The following is a 22,130-nucleotide window of genomic DNA, read 5'->3' as shown; positions in this document are numbered from 1 at the left end:
ACTGGTCGTGGTCGTGGCCGTTTAGTGCGCGAGGTGCCTTAGCGATGGGGCCAATGGGTGACGGCCCTGCAACGTACCGCATAGATAATTGCCCTATCAAAAAGGCCGAAGTTAGCCCACTATTAGTAGTTGTTATTAAACGCTGCAGCGACGTACCTGCGCAGCGAAGCAAGCCACTCCTTGAACTGCGTGTTGCCTTCGGGAGTGAGCTGGAAGGCGGTGCGAGCGGACAGCACGATGCTCACGAACTCCTCGTACTCTACAGGCGTCAGGTGGTACAACTTCTGGTGGATGCACTGAATGTACCTGCCAACGAACATTGCCAATTAAATCCTGATACGAAATATATAAATCATAGTATATAGCTTTCAGACATTGCCATATTGCTTATCTCTCTCCATTATGGTGTTTAATTGCAGCCGCATCACCAGGTCACAGAAAAAAGATCGGCCAACCCAATCCCCACAACCCAAACTATCTTATACCAGCCAGTAAGTAAAACACAAAAAAAACTTTTTGTTAAAAATTTAATTTTTAATATAAGTTTTTTTTGCTGACTGTACTTTTTAGTATTTCTATTTGTATTGTCGTCCAAATTTCAAGTCAATCCAACCATTGGAAGTGCGTGTTTGTTTGCAAGATTTGACCCGTACATACGGATAATCATACATACAAATATAAATATATTGTGTAAATTTATTAAATATTGAACTGAAAACATGCGTAAAAAAATCATACATACATAATTTAATTACATTACAAGTTAAATAAACGATTATAATTAAAAACTGTCAGTTCCTCACTCAATGGGGGCTATCGCGTATGAATTCGCCGCTAGAGGCGCTAGTGTAGCGTGAGGTCTCCGAAATGTCAAATCTCATAGTTTTTGGGTGAGCTACGCGGGTTTATTTATAATTAGAATAATTTTGTGAATATTTTGCAATATCTGAAATTAATTATGGCAAATATGCGTTGCGGGGCAATGAATGTCTGTGTTTTGAGACAGTTTTATCTTTCGGAAACCTTTGTCCTCCCTTTTTTCCGAACAAAACGGGGACTATGCAACACTGTGGCATGCTCGATATTTTTATGGTACGGTTTTAAGTTGTATTAAATATGATTTTAATGTAAACTTTCGTTTTCACGCCCGAAATAACAGACTTTGAAAGCCATAAACCTCACGCAACAGTGCGCCATCTAGTGAGACAAAAAACGATAGCCCTCATTAAGTCAATAACGTGGCCAATCTTCCCAAACCCTGTTCTTCAAATTATAGAATAGAAGAAATCACGTGATTTATAGACACCCCCTAAATACACACAAGGCGGTATGCGGGGAGGTTTAAATCGTCCTTACGTGACCAATGACTGGCCTCTACTCTATCTAGTACAACACAAACGCAAACTCACATCTGCTGACACTTCTGCACGAGCGGAGCGAGGGTCCCCCTGAGATGTTGCATGACGAGGTGATGCGGCCCGCCGCGCGCCAGCCAGTGCGCGGACTCCACGCAAAGCTCGTACAGCACAAACGGCGAGACGACCGAGTTGACTGCGCAAACGCAGAACTGGTGCAGGTACTGCGCGCCCAGGCGTTTGGAGATGCGGAGCAGCCACTTGACGTGCTCGCCGTATGGTGGGTTTCTGCAAGAAGATAATTATGAGCGCCTGACTAGTGATGACAGAAAATCGCATTATGTGGTTGTATTTTCGCAACAGGGAGCGAGATTTTGGTGCAGATGACGTAAAAATTACGTAATTTTGTATACGGAACATTAAAAAAAATGCAAATTTTTATTTTGCTACTCGACCGACAACGTTGGATGAGACCGCATTATTTTTTAATTTATTTTATTTTTTACTCACTGTTTCTCCGTCCCTAACTGATTGGTACCCTCATCCATTTAAAGGTCGACTTGTACAGATCTCTCAAAGGAATAAGTCCGCCTTTTGTACATACATGTATCTCAATGTTTGTCAATTGTATTTAGTCTCTGTTCTGTTGTAAGAGTTTAAATACATACATACTATTTACTGTCGTGATATAACAACACGTTATATATAAATTTTAGCTGCCTATCTATTACGGTTCTTGAGATAAACAGCCCTGTGATAGACGGACAGCGCAGCGACAGCCACGATTCCGGTTGGATACCCTGGAAAGGTTAAGATCGGTAGGTTGCGTCTCACCTGCCGAACTTATTCTGCGGGCGGTCATCGTGCACCCTTCGGGCTTGAGTCTCGAGGGCCAGCATGCCGACGCGGTAGGCGGCGAGCAGCCGGCGCAGCTGCGCCTGCGGCAGCGGCGGCTGCGGCGGCCCGGCCGGCAACGCAGACACCGCGTGCGCGCCCGCTAGAGGCATCGGCGGCGGGATTGGCGCCGGGTGCTGACAACACAATACGGTTTTTGACAACTCCTCAATTTACTATATAGGTATCCTATGTGATGTGGTGAAAAATAAAAATGACCAAGTGCGGGTAGTTCGAGGAACGAATGCCGGTACTATTTGTGATCAAGAGCAGGTAGTTCGTAGGGCTCGCGCTGCTAGGCAGACTTGACACTCCACACTCTACTCTGACTGTCTACTCGTGACCACGGCCACTGTGGTCGAAACTTCGAGGTAAATATTACTCGTGTGTTTAGCGTCATAAGTCCCGTTTGTGGTATTATAACTATAGGTATCCTATATACGAGTATCATTATGAAATATTATTGTATGCAGCAGGTGTTTTTGCTTGTTTCGGCACAATGTTTTTGTCTTACTTTAAATTGTATTTTTTTTTGCCGTGCTGAATTATGGCAAATAAATTTATTCTTTCTTTCTTTCTTTGTAAAAGAAGGGCCAAAAAGGGAGTGGCATGGGTTACGATGTGAGCGTAGGGAAGCTTTTTTACTCGACTGCCCGATGAAGGGTTATTTGACTTACTTTAAACAACTTTGCATACAGTACTATTTCTACGACTTACCTACTTATTAAATAAAATACAAAATTAAAGCAACAAAAAAAAATGAGTACGGCAAACTTTGTTTATAACTGACGTTTACTTGCCAGTGACGATATAAAAAATATATAAAACAAAAAAAACTAACCAATTACGAAAAAACGTGAGAATAAATTTTTACTGCTTACTATGTATTCGTGTTCAATAAAGAGCCATTGTACTCGTACTCGTATTGTATTGTGAGTTCCTAATAAGACTGAATACATCCTAACACTATGTGAACACTATTAATTTTGAGTCTATGGATTACGATCATATGGACAACACCTTATGGTCGTAAGAGCGACAGATTTTGGCTCTTGCCCTATAAAGGGTTAACACAGCGTTTATCGCATAAAGGTGCGGCCACATGCAAGTCGCTCGACGCTCGTTTCCAGTGTCAAATCTGGTCACGTGACATATAGCGATAAAGCTGAAAATGTTGAGCTTTATCGCTGGAATACAAAAACCTCTTTAATTTCGGCAAAAACACTGTTTTTTTTCCATTCACTCCAATTTCTTTTATTTGTACCCCTGCCACGACTGCTTCTAAATGAAATTAAGAAATCAGCTTCCAAGACCAAGATCATTCCTGCAAGCAGCCATCTTGACGCTGCTGCTCGACGCGGCGACTTCACGCTACTTTTTTGAGTCACAGGAAATTCAAAATCAAATTCAACAGATTTATCGCTGCACACGAGCGATAAGCGACAGCATGTGGCCGCACCTTAAAACAGCCGAGCGCTTTATGGATGGCCCCATATCCCATGTCGTTCGCAGAGCGTTACCTGCACATTGACATTGACGGGCATCGGCGGCGGGTGCACGGGGTGCGGCGCGTGCGGCGCGTGCGGCGCGTGCGCGGCGTGCGTCAGCGGCGCGTGCGGCACCAGCCCGCGCACGAAGTACGGCGGCAACGCGTACTGCGCGTGCGCGCCCGCCACGCCGTGCGGCGCCGGCGCACCGCCGTACTGGAAAAAATACCATAGCTGTAGCTGTTGAACGAGTTAAAGAAATCCCTGATGTGAGTGTTCTGATTGTTTTTATTTTACAAGCTTTTTACAAGCTTTTATTTAGTTTCACTTGTACCGTTGTCTTTCTGTCTGTCTGTCTGTAGTCAAATCTTGCGAGTTAAATTCGACCAACTTCCAGTAATGAGGGCTATCGTTTTTTGTCTTTCTAGATGCCACCACTGTTGCGTGAGGTTTTTAAGTGTGGCTTTCAGTCTGTTATTTCGGGCGTGAAAACAAAGTTTAGATTAAAATCATATTTAATACACCTTAAAACCGTAATATAAAAATATCGAGCAACCACAGTGTAGCGTAGTCCCGTTTTGTTCGGAATAAAAGGGAGGACAAAAGTTTTCGAAAGACAAAACTGTCTCAAAACACAGACATTCATTGCCCCGTAACGCATAATTGCCATAATTCATTTCAGGTAACGCAAGATATTCACATTATTATTCTAATTATAATAATAATAAATATAATAAATACTAATAATATAATAATAATAATATAGATAAAAATGAATCGTAAAATGTGTTGCTAAGCGCAAAACTCGGGAACCACTGGTCAGATTTCGCTAACTCTTTTTTTGTTGTGTTCGTTACTGTCTGGAGAAGGTTTTTATGGAAGAAAATACAGAGAAAATACAAGCTGCAGGCAACAGCTAGTTATAAATAAACCCGCGTAGCTCACCCAAAAACTATAAGATTTGACAGGTGTACTGCCTTTTCGGCGAAATATGTTTCGCCAAATTTCACTTAGCAACCAATCTTTCGCCGAAGTTTCATTTGGCAAACAATTCGTTGGCATAACTTTACGCCGCATTTTTCTTATTTCGCAACAATTTTATATTGCAAAATTTTACTTCATCACACTTTTATGTGACAAATAATTATATAGCAAATGATTGGCTTAGGCGAATAACTAATTTTCAAATAAAATTTGGCCAATTTTTATATTGCAAAGCTTTACTTCAAAATTTGTGCGAGCGAGCGAAGCGAGCGAGCAAGGCGGCTCGGAGCAGAAGCGACTTGGATGGTTTAGGTTCAGAAGCTACGCTCCGCTTCGCTCCCGCCTTAGCCTTCGATGTTAGGTTTTTTTTTTTTATAGCAGCCAGGATGCCACTAGGAAAGTAGGTTGTTGCTAATTTAAGATATGCCAATCAATGCATTTGACCAAAACATAAATGACATGTTAAAAAAATCCCAAGTAATAATTTGCATAATAATAATTTATCAAATGATTAGTTGGGAAATGATATCAGTGCGAAATGTTGAGTTGGGAAATATCATTTCGCCTAAATAAAAATATGGGATAAATAGTTTGGGAGCTAATAATTTGCTAAATAATTTTCGCCGAATCATTAGTAAACCGATTTGACATTTCGGAGACCTCACGCTACACTACCGCCTCTAGCGGCGAATTCATACGCGATAACCCTCATTGGATTGACTTGAAATTTGGTATACTTATTTAAATTGCGTAACAAGACAATAATCTGGTAGTGAAAGCTTGGTAATCCGGCCACGATCGTCTTCACAGGACGGAACTTTTCAACGGTTAATGGAATCGACTGAAAATTTGGTATGCAAACATAGATTGGGTGACAATACAAGTACAGTCAGCAAAAAAAGCTTGTATTAAAAATTAAATTTAAAAAAAAACCCAAAATATTTAAAAAAAAAAGACTCAGTGTACTACTGAGTGTGTCAGAAGCCAAGAGAGAGTTACCACATGAAAACATATTACTTGATAAACATGAATACTACAATCATTAAAATTGATTTCAACATGGAATATGACAGTGCAAAGAGCTTTACAAATGTAGTGTATTCCATCGTATTTTATCGGAAAAGTTCGTATTTATCGTGCTATCTCAATCAGCTTTAGTACCCCTCGTACAACCGTTTTGACATTTGACACAAAATAATAAAAATTTACTGTCATTCGGTGCAAATGGAATAACGTCAAATCGCTAAATTATTGACACGTATTTCAGGACCGTAATAATTAATAAATCAAGCAAGCCGGGTATTTGCCCAGAGCGGCAAAAAATAAGGGACGGCAAAATTAACTTTTTCCTATCTTCCAACCTAGCCATTAGCCATCCACCACCCACCGTAAGTGTATGTACAGGATGGCGAAAAATATATCTACACGGAGCGGCTAAATAGCTAACTCGGGCCCTGCACAGCGCCGTTTGGCGGCAGAATTAACTAGTAAGACGGTACTAACCAATACCAACTAAGAGGGAGCTACTACCAATAACACTAATAATAGGCCTTGACATCTTTCACAGATGATTTAAGTAGCATCACGACGACGCATGCGACAACAACGCTATGCTATGGTGTAACACTCACCTGCAGCTGGTAGATGGGTGGAGGGTAGGGATGGTAGGTAAAGGGGTAGGGTAGAGGGTAGGGCACGGGCAGCGCGACCGGCGGCGGCGCGCGGTACTGCGGCTCCTCTAACAGGGGTTCGCTCTCTTCGCTCGCTTGTCGTAGATACAGCTCGTGCCAATAGCGGGCCACGGTGTATAGCACCTCTGGATACACGCCGCCACCTGGACATAACAGTATGTTTAGTAAGAGGAGAAAAATTGGGATAGTAGGCAAAGTAAATACAGAACAGTAAATGATATTCAAATAAAGGCACATCTCGCGACATGTGTATGCGCTACAAGCAATGGATGATCGCTCTTCATAAGTCACTTCCCGAATTTTTTGTGGAACGTACTTACTTTATTTGAAGATAGTTTACTGTGTTGCTTTGACTTTGTCATAGACGAGTGTAATTTTTCACGCATTTTTATGTCGGATACCAGAGAGCCATAACTGATAACTGAAGCGAGCGTCAAACTGCCCTCAATGGGTCAGATCAGAAGTGATAATATGATTTTTTGTTTAATTTTTTTTACCTTTGGCGGGGTCTAAGGCTGGCAGGAGCTGGCTCAAGATCGTAAAGGATAGCGTAATTTCGTGTTGGAGTCCACGACCCACTTGGGTCACTACGCCTTGATAGTAAATAGTAGTCGTACCTTTGGCAGCGGCTTCTACGGTGAGACACGCGCGTTCCAGCATGGCGTCGCTCTGCTCTTTGCACTGCAAGACGGCACGCTGGATCTCGTTATAGTTGAGCGCGTGCGCATGAGGCAGCACCGACAATGCCAACTCGGCCGCCGCCCGCACGGTGTGCACGTCGCGACCCGATGACGCCTGCAACAATACACAATTTATGGAATCACTAGCCGTTACCCGCGACTCCGTCCGCGTAGAATTTGGTTTTCACAATGCCGCGGGAACTATGCAATTTTCCGGGATAACAACTATCCTGTCTTATCCTGGGACGCAAACCATTTGTACACCGAATTTCCTCTAAATGGGTTCAGCGATTTAGACGTGATGAAGTAACAAACAAACAGACTAACAAACTTTCGCATTTATAATATAAGTGGGATCAGGTTGCGGAGGTCTATATAAGGGTCGACTAACTTTTTCTTATACCTCGTTGACATGACGTCCCCTGGCCAACACTTTAAAACCATGAGTTTGTACGTTTTCTGTGGTTAAAACACATCGAACGTACATTTTTGTCATAGTTACAAGTCCTTCACTTTATGGATTATCTCCTAAGCACATTCATTAGTATACATTAAATTATATTATAACGGTTTTTATTTAAGAAACTGTCACTCATGTCTCTTGGACAAAGGGACACAACAAACAAGAAAAATTTGATTGACCCTATTACTCTCAATATTAGTTATAAATTGGACAATTGACAATTGAATTGATCTATTCCTAAAACAAGCAAAGCTTATACTCTGGGTAATGCATAGACATACTGATACAGAAAAAACATATTAAACGTCCAATACTCTAAAACATAACATTCATAGAAATATCTTCCCGACCGACGATCAAACCTCACACTTGAAAGTTAGGATCTCTAAACACTTGGCTATCCGGTCGTCTATGTTAATGACATCGTCTGTACAATCCGTACCTTGTCGGCGATACCGGCTGCTTCGGGCGGCGTCAAATGGCCTTCCCATGCGTCGATCAGGAATAAGATTGCAGGAGCTCCAATATCCATGGCTTGGCCTGCGAAAAACATGAGTGAATGAAAATCTCGTGAACAATAGGTGCACAATGAGCCATATCAATTGATACATGTAGTTAATCGAGTGACAAGTCAACTATAAAAATTTATAATAACAATAAAATTTTAGTTTACGTACAGTCTCCCCTACTAGTTAACAAAGAATAAAGAATACGCAAGCCTATTTGATATTTTGTTCGAATATCTTTTTGTTTGACAAACCGAATCCTAGGATTTTCTTTTCAATATCTTAAAAAAATTACGTTTCAAATTGTCCGTTACACAGAGAGATCCGACATTTCATTGTGCTTTGATGGCGTATGACATGACAACCATGATTTTGATTATTTTTAAGTCATTCGTTTTATTTTCTAGTTTTGTCAGAAACGTCTTATAGATATTATTGATTTACTACACGCAAATTATAATCAACTTTAGGTAGGTAGGTCATATATTTAGCTGATGGTACAACAGAACAATATGACATCATATCATGTCATCACGGTTTTTCTGTAAAATATCTCACCTATGTACACCTCATTCTTGTTTTGTGTGTCGTTGTATAAATAAGGAGTCGATAAAACTCTACTTTATTTATACAGCTTTTTATTATGACATTTACATTTGTATGGCGACAGTCTTGTCAATAACATAATACTAAACTAGTTTTTGCTTGTGATCTTGTCTGCGCAGAGTTAAGCTTCTCCTGTTTCAACCTAACTAATATTCAAAATGCAAAATTAACTGTCTGTCTAAAGCTAAAGAGAATTAAATGAAATTTGGTATGGAGATAAACTATTCAGAAAAGCACCGGAAGGATCATACGGGATATCGATAAACGAATTCGCGGGCAAAAGCTAGTTATAATACAGTAATAAAAGAGGGGCCAAGTGAGAGTAAGTCTCTACACAAAGGGTTCCGTACCACTGCACTAGAAAAAACATATTTCCTGAGAATATTAATCGATTTTATCCCCAATTCCGTGGGAACTTCGAGAAATCTTTATACTTAGTACTACAACATAAAACTGGTAATCTTCTTATTTTTTTCACCTATAGACCTTATTGTACCTATACGAGCTGAAGGAATACCTTTGCCAAATTTCAAGTCTAGTATAAGCTGTGCGATGTCTGTCGGTCCATCCGTCGCGTTATTTTTATGTAAGTATAGAGTCACACGTTTTAATTACCTTTTTAGGAATTCGTAGTCCTAAAAAGAAACCCTTATTGTTTGGCCCTAAATTAAGTTAATTAAGTTTAAACCCTAAATGCTTTAGTCCAATGTGTGGCAGTTTAAATCAAATGGTTTTTTATTTAAAAAATTATTGCAAACAAAGTATAGATTAAATGAAACTTTTTTATTTTTAACTAACTTCGACATTAAAATGATTAACCGATAAAACAAATATAACCTACCGTTTGCTACACATTTTTTCGTACGATACAATAGGTGTTTACTGCCAAATCATAAAACTTTGAAAAGTTGTCCATAATACAAGCTTTGCTTAGTATGGGATGGGACTGGATCAACTGGTGTCAATTGTCCTACGATATTAATTATTTATTTCTTATTTGTAAAAAAATATTCAGTTTCAACAAAATCAGAAAAATGTTTTATGCTGGCATAACGGCGACGGAAACTTTAAGCGCCTATGCTATGCATAAAAAGGCATTGTTATCTTTAGTTTGTTTTAAACGACTAAATATAATAGAGAATCAAAACTTAATACTTAATATTTTCCGGATAGAAGTACTGAACCCTACAATATACATGGCCCGACATGTAATTGACCAGTTTTTTTTTATTTCAACAGACTATAAATTACTCAGTCGCAAGGTTTTGGTGTAGAACACATTCACGAGCGTCATGTTTACTTTTATTATAATTTTGCTTAGCCTTCTTACGGCGCTTTACTTCTATACCACAAGAATGTATAAGTATTGGGAAGAAAGAGGAGTTAAAACTGAGAATCCCAAGCCGTTTTTTGGTAACATTGCAGCCTATATATTGAGACAGAAGAGCGTGGCACAAATCCTGGAAGAAATCTACTGGAAGCACCCCAAAGACAAAGTTGTCGGTTACTACCACATTTCTCGACCTGTGCTACTAATCCGAGATCCTGACATCTACCAGCATGTATTCACGACCGACTTCAATAGTTTCTACGCACGAGGTTTCAGGGAGGCTGGCCTAGAATATGATAAGCTAGAGATTTTGATGAAAAATTTGTTTGTTATTGAGGGCGACGCGTGGCGGCTTTTGCGGAACGGGCTGTCGCCGGCTTTCACGAGCAGCAAACTCAAGGGGATGTTTTCTTTGCTGCGCCAACAAGCCGAGCTGTTGCAAGAGCGTACGCGTGAACTCTGCACCGGGGGGCGGCCCGTTGACGCCTTCGAACTCATGGTGCGTTACAACATCGACTTCATCGGCACATACGCGTTCGGAATAGACGCCGGCTCTCAAAAACAAGAGGACTCATTTTTCCGACACTTGGCCAAAAAAATTTTCGATATCAACTTAAAAAGAATTATTATTCTGTTGCTAAAGACGCTTTACCCTACCACGTTCCAGAGTTTGAAATACTACGGACATTTTGAAAAGGACTGCTGCGATCTGGTCAGACAGATCCTGAGACAGAGGGATTACAAGTGTACGGATAGGCACGACTTTATTAATATGCTGTTAGCCGTTAGAGCCAAGGGAAAGTTTGAGTGCGACTCGCTGGAGAAGATAAAGCTAGATGGTACGCCGGAACGCGTGTACATGGAGTTTGACGATTCCGCCATCGCGGCATCAGCGTTTCTATTCTTCGCAGCAGGCTTTGAGACCGCCGCTACTTCCACTAGCCACACACTTCATGAGCTCGCTTACAACCCAGAGGAGCAGAAAAAAGTACAAAATCACATAGATAGAGTGCTCAAAAAACATGACAACCAACTGAGCTATGACGCGATCAAAGATATGAATTATTTAGAAATGGCGTTTAAGGAGTCGTTACGGATATTCCCACCGGGTGGCCACTTGATGAGAACCTGTCGCCGCAAATGCACAATCCACGGTTCAGACGTGACTGTAGATGAGGGCATTCGTGTTGTTATCCCGGTGACGGCGCTGCATCATGACCCGAAGTATTGGACGGCCCCGGAAGAGTTTCGCCCGGAGCGGTTCAGCCCAGAGAACAACGAACCCAGGCAGAAATACGCGTATATGCCTTTTGGATTTGGACCAAGAGGTTGTATCGGTAAGTTTCTGGTATTCTATTGACCCATTACTCATAGTCGTTAATTTATACGGATTTTACAATTTGAAAGCGCAATAAGCTTGAATTCAGTGACTAACATTTAGTAAACAAACTTTTCTGTTTGTTGCAGGTGGCCGTTTAGGGTTGATGCAGTCCCTGACGGCCCTGGTAACCATTTTGTCGCGCTACACCGTATCCCCCGCGCCCACATCGTCGAGACGACCCGTTCTGGACCCCTCGGCTAACGTCGTGCAAACTATAATTGGAGGACTGCCCCTTATATTCACGCCAAGAACTTAGTTATAGGAACTATTTAAGCTTTGATTCTTTATATATTAGATTTATATGTAAAAGAGCTTGTTTAGTATTTAGTTATTTGCGGTCATAGTAGCACATACTCTCTGTGACAATTTAAACAATCTTCCCTCTCCAGTCTTGTATAACCACGTAGTAGCCCTCTCTAGATGACGGACTTACCTGATCAGTTGTTATTATGACGCTATGCTATTCTACGGTATGAAATACCTGTAATCCAGCTGACGTGCGATGAGTATGTCCGGCTGAGCCAGTTGGCGCTGACGCAGTTGTGCAGACCCAGCGCGTACAGACCAAGTTGGAATGCCGCCATGTGCAACCCTCTGGAAACACATCCATATTTGAAGACGCTGTTGCAAACTGTTACCTTGTTAGCCCGATCTCATTTCGAAATATCCTGCGGTATGACAGGAGGCAAACGAGCATGTAATGTTACATTGTTCGAGGCGTATATCCGAAGCTAAGTGAGTGCGATAACGAGCCGCCTCGCAAGGCAGCCATTTTCAGGCAGATTTTGATACCTGTGTCAAACTAAACCATGCCACGCGAGGCGGCTCGCTCAGTGCTAAACAACTAACACAAACTAACTTTTGCCCGCGACTTTGTCCGTGTGGAATAGTAACTTTGGGAAGTATTTTATTTATTTAGGATACCTATTTTGCCAATAATAGCACATAGAAACTTCTACGGCTTACTGAAAAAATAATCTACTTTAAAACATTGCTATAAATATGAACTTTTTTTTTTGTTCTTCCATCCATCCATTCATGTTCTTTGGTAAAACATAAATATTTTGCGGGAAGCCACATTTTAGCAATACGACGTGTTTTCTACCCTGCCAACATAAAAGGACTACTTAATTTTTCATAGTGAACTCTTGACACCTTACGTCCTTTATTGTAAGTTAGGAGGGTAGGATTATAATTAAGACTGCATTTTACTAAGCATAGCTACACATATTTCCGATAAATATACTTATAGTATTTGTTTGGAATTCCTTAAGAACTTTCATCCCCATATTTTCAAGTAAATAGGTCGAAATTTGAAAGCGCCGGAACAAATGCTTTTTAGGGTTCCGTAGCTCAAAAGGAAAAAATGGAACCCTTATATGATCACTTTGCTGTCCGCATGTCCGTCGGTCTGTCCCCTTAATCTCGCTCTGGCCCTTAATCTCGTAAACACGCGGAGTATCGGTATAGAGTTGAAATTGAAACCCTAAACTCAGGTCAATTGTCCCGAAAGCTGTGAAAAAATCAAACTTCTAGGTAAGTCAAGGCAAAAGCTACAGTCATTAAAAAGGTGTTTCCATGTAAATCGCCTTAACAGAAAAAGTAATAGGGTACTTCCGGCTGTCCTGGAAACTTGGAATTTTGCATAAAGGTAGCTCTTATAGCACAATAAATAAGAAAAATCTAAAAATTATAATTTTGCATGTCTGACTGTCTGTCAATAAGCCATCTAAAAAGACCTCACATTGCGTACATTTTTCTTGAGCTTAGCAGGCTCTGCTAACACTGCATCATCCCCTCTGCTAACATCACCTCACAGGTAAAATAAATAAAAAACGCTTGAACAAATATCTATTTTTCTCTTATCACGTGCCTAAATGCCAAGTTTCATAAAGAACCATCGATTTATCTTCGACAATGACGATCTTCCATATAAACTTTCATCCCCTATTTCACCCCCTCTCTCTCAGGAAGAATTAAAAAAAAAACGCGCGAATAAATATCTATTTATCTCTTATCGCGTGCTCAAATACCAAGTTTCATAAAGAACCATCGATTTATCTTCGAAAATGACGATCTTCCATATAAACTTTCATCCCCTATTTCACCCCTCACAGGAAGAATTTTAAAAAAAGCGCGAACAAATATCTATTTACTTCTTATCACGTGCCGAAATGGTAAGTTTAATAAAGATTCATCGATTTGTCTTCGTTAATGACGACCTTTCATATAAATTTTCATCCCCTATTTCACCCCCTCACAGGTCGAATTTTCAAAAAAGCTCAAACAAATATCGATTTATTTCTTATTAAGTACCTAAATGCCAAGTTTCATGGTTTTATCTTTGACAGCGACGAACTTCCACCTTATAAACTTTCATCCCCTATTTCAACCCTTGAAAGCCTTTTTTCGCGATAAAAAAATAGCCTATGTTCTTTCTCAAGGTCTATTCTATCTCTGTACCAAGTTTCATCAAAATCGGTTTAGCGGTTTAGGCGTGAAAGCGTAACAGACAGACAGACAGTTACTTTCGCATTTATAATTATTAATAGTAGTGAATAAACGAATCGCTCTGTGCAAATGGTTGTTAAACAAAGACGAAGTCTCTCCCCACGACTGGTTGAACTGTGGTGAATCGGTAATGGTGGAATAATTTCATGTAATTCTTGCGCACACTCCAAATGCATCCGATAAAAACAGGCAAGCAAGCAAGTTTGATACTAATGTAGCATGTACGCGTACTAACACATATTGGAAACCTTTTGATTTTTGAAACACCACTTCAATACAAGAGCGGGTGTTCAAAAATTATCAATATGATATTGATCCAATATAAGCGCTGCTTGTTTCTGGTGTCAGTGTTATTTCAATAAGCAACGCATCTGTGTTAATAGATTGTTATAAATCGGCCTTCATACTTTAGCTTGCTTAATATCTTAATTAAATAAAATAATAACACACATAACATACGTCTTTACAACCATTTGAAAACCACCACAATTTAAACCATTTGATTTGGTTTGTCTCAGGTGACAGCTACTAATAATAATGTACTCGTAGAGCCATGCTGCTCATCCTTTTTGATGGTCAGTTTAAATGGATGACCACGTAAGAATTAAGTACTAAGTATTACCACAGTCGGGACTTATCACGCTAACAACGAGTTATAATTACCTTGACGCTTCAGCCACATTGCAGTGGCCGTGGTCACGAGAAGACCGAAGTGTAGGGTATCACGTTTGTTTAGCAGCGCGAGTCCTTCGAACTACCCTCACTTGATTACAATTAGTACCGGCACCAGTATCTAGAACTACCCGCACTTGGTCGCTGGTTTTAATCGCCACCCCATAGCACCCACCGACACACAACACTGACAACGTCGGACGGTCTCTCCGAACATTTATCCCAACGTTTTTTATCGTCACTCCATAGCACCCACCGACACACAACACTGACAACGTCCGACGGTCTCTCCGAACATTTATCGCGACGTTTTTTATCGTCACCCCATAGCACCCACCGACACACAACACTGACAACGTCCGACGGTCTCTCCGAACATTTATCCCAACGTTTTTTATCGTCACTCCATAGCACCCACCGACACACAACACTGACAACGTCCAACGGTCTCTCCGAACATTTATCCCGACGTTTTTGATCGTCACTCCATAGCACCCACCGACACACAGCACTGACAACGTCCGACGGTCTCTCCGAACATTTATCCCGACGTTTTTTATCGTCACTCCATAGCACCCACCGACACACAACACTGACAACGTCCGACGGTCTCTCAGAACATTTATCCCGACGCCAATATTTATTTATTCCACAGCTTATACCCATCGCCCTAGTTGAAATCCCAAAATCCTCTCCGCAGAACCTGATTACTACTTTATAATGGTGCGTGAAGCGGTTGAAAAAAAAAAAACTCAAAATTTTAAGCCGGGATAATGGATATAAAGCTTCCATCTTTCTAAGTTTGTAATGGAATCTAATGACATAACTTTAACCCATTAGATGTTTTATTTTGCGACTTATTTATTTATCCATCAATAAAAATTACAGCATTACAGTTAGAAAACTAATGCACTGTAAAATTCAAATTAACACAAAAAATACAAAAATACATAAGAAAAACATACAAAAAATACTAACTAGGGATTTTTGAACGTAGTCTCCGTCATCGTCTTATACTTTAGCCTTTACTCGCTCACATCTTGCATGGATTTCGTACGAATACCGGAATAAAAGTAGCCTACTCGTATGTGCTACATACCAAATTTCACCAAAATCCTCACACTCACAAACTATCGCATTTAAACTAATAGGACAAGATTAACAGCCTTATTCATAAAAAAACCTTAATTGAGAAGTATGATTCATAAACGCTTGCTAGCAGTCTGCTAGTTGTTGAGCTGCTGATAGACGGATTAGACGCGTTATGTTGGCAATCTTGACAAATCAAAGACAAAAATGGCCTCATCGATAATTAAAAAAAAAAATAACAGCAGTGACAGCAAATTAGCAGGAAAAAAAAGCGAGATGTTTGTTTTCCCGCCATTTCCGATCCGCATGTTTATGTTTAAGTGCAAAAAGCCGTAATTATGTTAATCATCCTAATTTTATTTTTTTCATATTTATTGTTAGTAAAGTAGTAAAGTAGCAGTAATTTTAGAGGATTTTTAAATACAAATTCCTGAAAATAAATTACCCTGTTTTTTTTTAAATCTTTGCGTAACTTCACCCTTCACTAAAAATATCTTCGGTATGGTTTTTTGCTCTTGTCAAAGTCAGCTGTTCAAACTTGTGGCGGCCATTTTGTGACTTAGCAGGGAGATAAAGGAGGGTCTACGGTCCTCTAACTTTAGCAGAGCCTTGATCGACTGATTAGCGCTAACAGACGTTTATGAATCACGTTTTTTAGCATCGGGCCTTCAAGGAGCCTTCAAGGAGGCTCTAACTTTTTATGAATAAGGCTGTAACTATTTAACTTGGCGTGAATTTTCAAACTTGCTCACTCTTGCTTGCTCATTTAAAATTAGCTTGCGGGCCACACTGGGTTGAGTGGCCATAATCCAAGAATAAGCGTCGATTTACCTATGGGGTCCATGATGTTCCCTCGCGCAACTGGTCTGAGTGAACAGACTGGTGCTAGACGAGCCGCCGGCCTTGAAAAGGACCGACTTGGCCAGCTCGAACATGAAGTGCGCAGAAGCTTCCGAAGGTTGATTCGGCACTGACGGGTATAACCGCTTCCCTTTGTATCTGACAGAGAAAGAGAGCAAAGGAACTTATGAGTAAATTTATCATAGAGATATAGACATTTATAACCAGAGGCCGTATTCACCATCTCTTTCTACCCTCGGCTTACATGCCCGTGACTGGTTGCTACGTCCAGTGGGTTGAGGTTTTCGCCAGTGTTTTTGACCACTAGTGCCTGTCTGTCTCCGCGTTGACATATTTCAATCCTAGTCTCACACGATCCAATAATACAAAATAAAACAGTAATTTTGAAAGTAGCTAAAACGCATAGTAAGCTAAAGGCACCATTTATGTTCGTTACTTACTTGCAATACATTCTTTACCATATGGGCACACGGGGCCCGTGTCCAGGGCCCCCAGCCCAGGGGGGCCTTCGAAAGGCCAATATAATTATTTTTTTATTTTGTGTGTAGCAAATAAAATAGCACATTCAGAGCAGAAAAAAAACCTTTCTTATCCGCACTGGGCACGCGTGAGAACTATGGCCCAAGCCCACTCATTGTGAGAGGCATGTGCCCAGCAGTGGAACGTATATAGGCTGGGATTATGTTTTTATTTATTTCTAAAAAGGCCCTAAGTTCGTTTGTGTCCCAGGTCCCTAATAGGCTAACGCCGAGTTTAAACTTACAAGAAAAATCGTGCAAGTTGCATTACATTGCGGCGCTCGATTGACCACTACAAACACGTTGGCTTTACGGCCTCACAATGTAATTCAACTTGCATTGATTTTTCTTGGCAAGTCTAAACTCGACTTAAGCCCTGTTTACCTGGAGTCCTTTGGTCTCGGCAGAGGCTGATGCGGCGGCGGCTGGTGCGGCGGCGCGTGCGCGGGCGGCGACGCGGCGCCCTCCGCGACCACGAGCCTTTCCATTTCCGCCACAAGCGCGCAAGCACCCACCTGCAACCATAACACTTGTACCACGGAACTCTTGGATAAACCACATCCAACTTGTAGTCAACATCAGATATTTTGGAGAGACTAAGGTGGTCAAAAGCATCGGAACATTCACTCTATTATTATGGTATTAGAGTTCATGTTTCGATATTTTTGGTCACCTTGGTTGCTCCGAAATATCCGATGACGACAGTACATTCACCAGCACCAATGTTTGACACAACGTGTGCATAAATATCTGCTATGACTCTATCCCTAGGGCCGGTAGGACCTGTCAGATATTTTTGCACGCTCCGCTGTGACAGGCAATGCAGGTGACTATACCATGGAACACTTTGATAAACCACACCCAATATCTAACAAGGCTGATTACACCAACAGTCAACTGACCTATTTTTTATGAGCTGAGCTGTCAAAGTCACTCCCATAGATTTTGTATGGCAATAGCTAGTTATGACTTCACTCTAAATAGTTAATTATCTTTTTTAATTTAATGTAAATGTATTTATTTGTTTTGTTTATTCTTTTTATAGAATCAAGAAAGTATTTTATATATTTTACTGTTCATTGAAAACTAATCTGGAGTGACAGGACACAAAAACTACCTAACCTATTTTTACTGAGCATTTAAATAAATTATTGTCTCATCATTTTACCCGACTTCCCGAAGGAGGGTTATGTTTTTTTATGGTGTAATCTGGCATTTGATTTATGTAATACATTGAAAGTCCGTTATATTATTATTTGGCACATAAATTGTATTTGTAACATGAAATACGACATTGATTTAACAGCAAAGCACATCAAAATTTTATTTATTTTTGTTCGCCAATCACAATGTCCACGACATCAAGCAATTAAAAAACTGATCTATTTTTAATACGATAGTGCATCGAAGGAGACGCCAACGATTTTTATTGTAATAAACGCCATTTATTCGATTTTTTTCAAAATAAATCAGTGGTTTAGGAATGTTCAAATACCTGTTGCAGCGTGTAAGTCATCTTTTTGAACTGTTCGAACTGCTACAGAAAAATATAGCTTTAAACAAAATCTACGATATAAATACGAGTACAAACAAATAACTTATAAAATGGGCAAAGACATATATTTTTAAATACGAAAGCAAAATATTAGTTCGAACTATTAAGATCAATCATAATTCGTTGTCCAGCTTTATATGTAGGTATTTTTAGGATCAAAATATTTTTTACATAGTCTGATCGCCGAGAGTTGATAAAAAATGTAAAATACAGGAATTACAACAAATAATACCAGAACTAAATGATCACTGCGTCCGCTCGCTCGTCCGGGCGCGCTTTGACAAGAACTCAATGCCTGGTACCACGAAACTCAATGCGCGCTGTGATGCGACTCCCGTCATACTCTTAGCGATAATTTAGTGTCTTCACTCTCACTCTCGGCGCATAGACATAGAAATGCATGAGTTTGTATACGTGAATGGGTGAATTGTCGCGTATGTACTAACCGGCGGCTGATGTACCGGCGCAGGAACAGAGACGTCGGCGCGGTACGCGGCCAGACGCGGATTGTTCGTGTAGTATACGCTCACCATCGGACCTTTAGTCAGCTGGTGGATATCACGATCTAGGAGCTGGAAGAAACACAACATTGAATACTACCGAAGTTACAATACTAACAAATATATATTTAATTTACCTACTTAGAACCAGAATGTGAGACCAGTAAATGAGAGAGGACATTTATAATTTTTATATAACAGATATCTGTGATGCAGTGTGTCTCTATTGTTTTGTCAGAATAAACAGGCCGGCATCACATTTATCTGACACTTAAAATTATTAAGCAGGGGTGAAACAGGATCTTAGACATGAAGAGAGCATATCAATAGGCTTGCAGTAAAGTAAATCGTTGCCTATGCCTTATGCGACTTACACAGATTAGCACAAATACTGCGCTAAAAGCTTATCACGATATGTTAACTCTAGGCTTAGATATGCATTCTTCTATGGGGCAATTCAAGCCATGCACAACGGCCCTGTTCACAGAAGCAATGTTAGGGCTATTACTAATTCGAATGTTTTAACATCTTGTAGACTTTATTTAAAATCTGAATATTCTAACTGTGCCAGGCATGTATTGCTTGAAGTTTGTTTGTTGTAAAAATGCACCCAGAAATATTTAAAACAAAAAGAGATACATTAGATTTAATACAAGACACCCAAATCATCTCGTTTTTCCCGCTGTAAAGACCAGGTTGTACAACAAAAAACACATATTGCATGTCGTCCGAATCTTTATTGTTTGCATGAAAATGTTAGAAATCTGCCGCTTACTTTATTTAAGAAAAGATTAAAAAAATGGCTTATTCAAGAATTTTTATTCTGTTGATGAATATTTGATTATTTAAGAATCGAATTTGACATTAGGTTGCGATTTATATATCTGAATTTGTAACATCCAATGAATATTATTGTGTATAAATCAATTCATTGATGAAAAATTAAATTAACATTGTTCAAATCTAACTGGTGTACCTAATTGTGTAATTTGTGTTATTGTTTATTTGTAAACCTTTCGACGAATGTTTTGACTATTTTAATTTATTATTTCTTTTCTATATATTCTCTATTGAGTATGACATGGTTAAGTAATATATGTTTCCTGATATTCTTGTATAGTATAGACCATGCCCTGCCTAGTGTAGCACTTAACCTCTCTGTTTGCGTGCCAATAGTTGGCAAAATGTGTGCACTACGTAATATGCTAGAACCAATTTGTACCACATTTATGCAAATAAAAACTTTGACTTTGACTTTGACTTTGACTTTAGATGATAAAACGGCACCTGACCGACTTCTTCCGTGTATCAAAATGTTTAAAAATCGCAATTTAATTATAAATCGATGTCTCTAATTGCGATAACACGTATAAAAGATCTAGGCTCAAACCAAGCAAAGCTACTATGGGTACTACGCAGGGGATGAACATTCTTATAACAGAATATGGGAAAAGCCTCACGATTTTTTCATGGTATCCATGTAGTTTAAATGAAAAATAATATAGCGCATTGGTTAAGCCTCCGGGTTCCCAGACACAATCAGCGAAGCATGTTAACAGCTCATATCAATCCGTAAAAAAACCTTATTCCTCCCTTCTAAAACTCCTAACAAAATAACCACAATACCTTGTTCATGATCCTAGCTAACTTCACAGGGTCGTCCTTGTAGAACGCTAGTAAAGTCAATGCCAGTTCCCCGCGCTGTCGCCTCGTCCCCTCACAAAGCAACGGATGCTCGGCTTCCGATACATTAGCTTTTAACCCGAGTGCCGCTACAGCCGCTTCAAACCCTAGAGCTTCATCTGAAGGTTGTCTCGCCTAAGAGAGAGAAAAAAAATAATTATTGCTTGTATCAGACAAAGACGAATTTCAAACGGGCACGGACTCACTTTTAAGATACCCACTGGATGTTTGTTCTCTTTGTCGGTTGCGGACAGAACGAGGACATCGAAGAGGAAACTCGCCAGAGCAATGGGAAGCAAAGCGGGGCCTCTGTTTCTGTAACAAAGAAGTGTTTAAACTTAGTAGCCGGAATCAGGAAAACCGGTTTCGTCTCATTATAATTACAGAATGAATGAAAGATAATACAGCACTAAATTAAGCCATAATCGCTCATCAGGCATATAATCAAGAGTGGTCATATTTATCATCCAATAGCGAAACTCAATTGTGTTTTGTTACCAAGTAATAACAAACTAGCACTAGTCCATTAGCGACAGTTTTTTCTAGGAACAAAACTATTTTAGTTATTGTTGTTACAATTATGATATAAAATTTTAACTGACGGCGAAAAAAAGGTAACGATCAATCGGTACAAGCGATCCCGTGAAACACAGTTTTATGATAACTTCAATTATTCCTTACCTCAGCATACCGTCCCTTAGTTGTTCAGCTTTTTCCCTAGCCAGGGCGAGCTGGTCGGGTCCAGTAGGCAGCTTCTTCAGCAGCGCGACCAGTTCTGTCTCTTGGTTGTTCAACTTCACCTCCAGAGCTTTCGTGCTCGCCGGCGGACGGGCCATTTCCAAAGCGAACAAGCCCACGCGGAATGCGAGCTCGTGGTGCTCGCAGAACTCGGCTAGAACCTGACAAAAAGATTTTGGATATTGTATGGCCTCAATACATTATGGTCCACTAAATAGTGTTTTTTTTGTTATTATTACAGTTCTATCCTAGAATTATTACTTGACATTTTGAACGTCAGCGTCTAAAGTTGCCAAAAGCTCATTCTCACACAACTCAATTAACCCATATTACCGTTCGAAGTAAAATCGTCCTACATGGGAGTGCAAAGTTCAAATTTTCTTTAGGCATTATAATCACTCGACTTTTTTACGCTACTGTGGCACTCTAAGTGTTTGGTGCCAACAACCCTATTTCGATCCGAAGTCAGCAAATAATCGTTACTCACAGTGCAAAGGAAAGCGCACTTTGCCAGCGTGGCCGAAGCTAGACAAGACAGCCGGTGGCTCGCCGCGCACAGTCTCGGCGACGGCATGTGTCGGCGCCGCGCCTTCCTTAGATCGTGCGCGTTCGCGCCTCCACCTGCG

At 40.2% G+C, this 22,130-nt stretch overlaps 2 protein-coding genes across 5 annotated transcripts in view; one reads left to right on the top strand and one right to left on the bottom strand.

The window, feature by feature from the left end:
* LOC141427455 (zinc finger SWIM domain-containing protein 8 homolog) overlaps positions 1–22,130 on the bottom strand; it is a 29,085-nt gene that overhangs the window by 6,538 nt on the left and 417 nt on the right. For 2 of the 4 annotated variants that reach the window (XM_074086937.1, XM_074086939.1), the window contains exons 2-17: positions 21,992–22,125; positions 21,448–21,665; positions 20,973–21,081; positions 20,710–20,901; positions 19,030–19,155; positions 18,524–18,565; positions 17,413–17,543; positions 16,481–16,648; positions 11,859–11,971; positions 7,997–8,094; positions 7,029–7,206; positions 6,352–6,554; positions 3,770–3,952; positions 2,190–2,386; positions 1,410–1,643; positions 157–306 (exon numbers count right to left, since the gene is read on the bottom strand). In XM_074086937.1, coding sequence (XP_073943038.1) covers positions 157–306; positions 1,410–1,643; positions 2,190–2,386; positions 3,770–3,952; positions 6,352–6,554; positions 7,029–7,206; positions 7,997–8,094; positions 11,859–11,971; positions 16,481–16,648; positions 17,413–17,543; positions 18,524–18,565; positions 19,030–19,155; positions 20,710–20,901; positions 20,973–21,081; positions 21,448–21,665; positions 21,992–22,078 — 2,429 coding nt within the window. In that variant the 5' untranslated portion in view covers positions 22,079–22,125. The remainder of the gene's footprint in view (positions 1–156; positions 307–1,409; positions 1,644–2,189; positions 2,387–3,769; positions 3,953–6,351; positions 6,555–7,028; positions 7,207–7,996; positions 8,095–11,858; positions 11,972–16,480; positions 16,649–17,412; positions 17,544–18,523; positions 18,566–19,029; positions 19,156–20,709; positions 20,902–20,972; positions 21,082–21,447; positions 21,666–21,991; positions 22,126–22,130) is intronic. The other 2 variants (XM_074086938.1, XM_074086940.1) reach the window with 2 other exon arrangements.
* Positions 9,945–11,843, top strand: LOC141427456 (cytochrome P450 6B5-like). Its single transcript, XM_074086941.1, has 2 exons — positions 9,945–11,333; positions 11,464–11,843. Exons 1-2 carry the CDS (start codon positions 9,959–9,961, stop codon positions 11,631–11,633), a joined length of 1,545 nt encoding a protein of 514 aa, XP_073943042.1. The 5' UTR covers positions 9,945–9,958; the 3' UTR covers positions 11,634–11,843.

The sequence above is a fragment of the Choristoneura fumiferana genome, chromosome 4 (assembly GCF_025370935.1).
Source record: "Choristoneura fumiferana chromosome 4, NRCan_CFum_1, whole genome shotgun sequence".
NCBI lineage: Eukaryota > Metazoa > Arthropoda > Insecta > Lepidoptera > Tortricidae > Choristoneura > Choristoneura fumiferana.
This window is presented reverse-complemented; position numbering and strand designations above follow the sequence as displayed.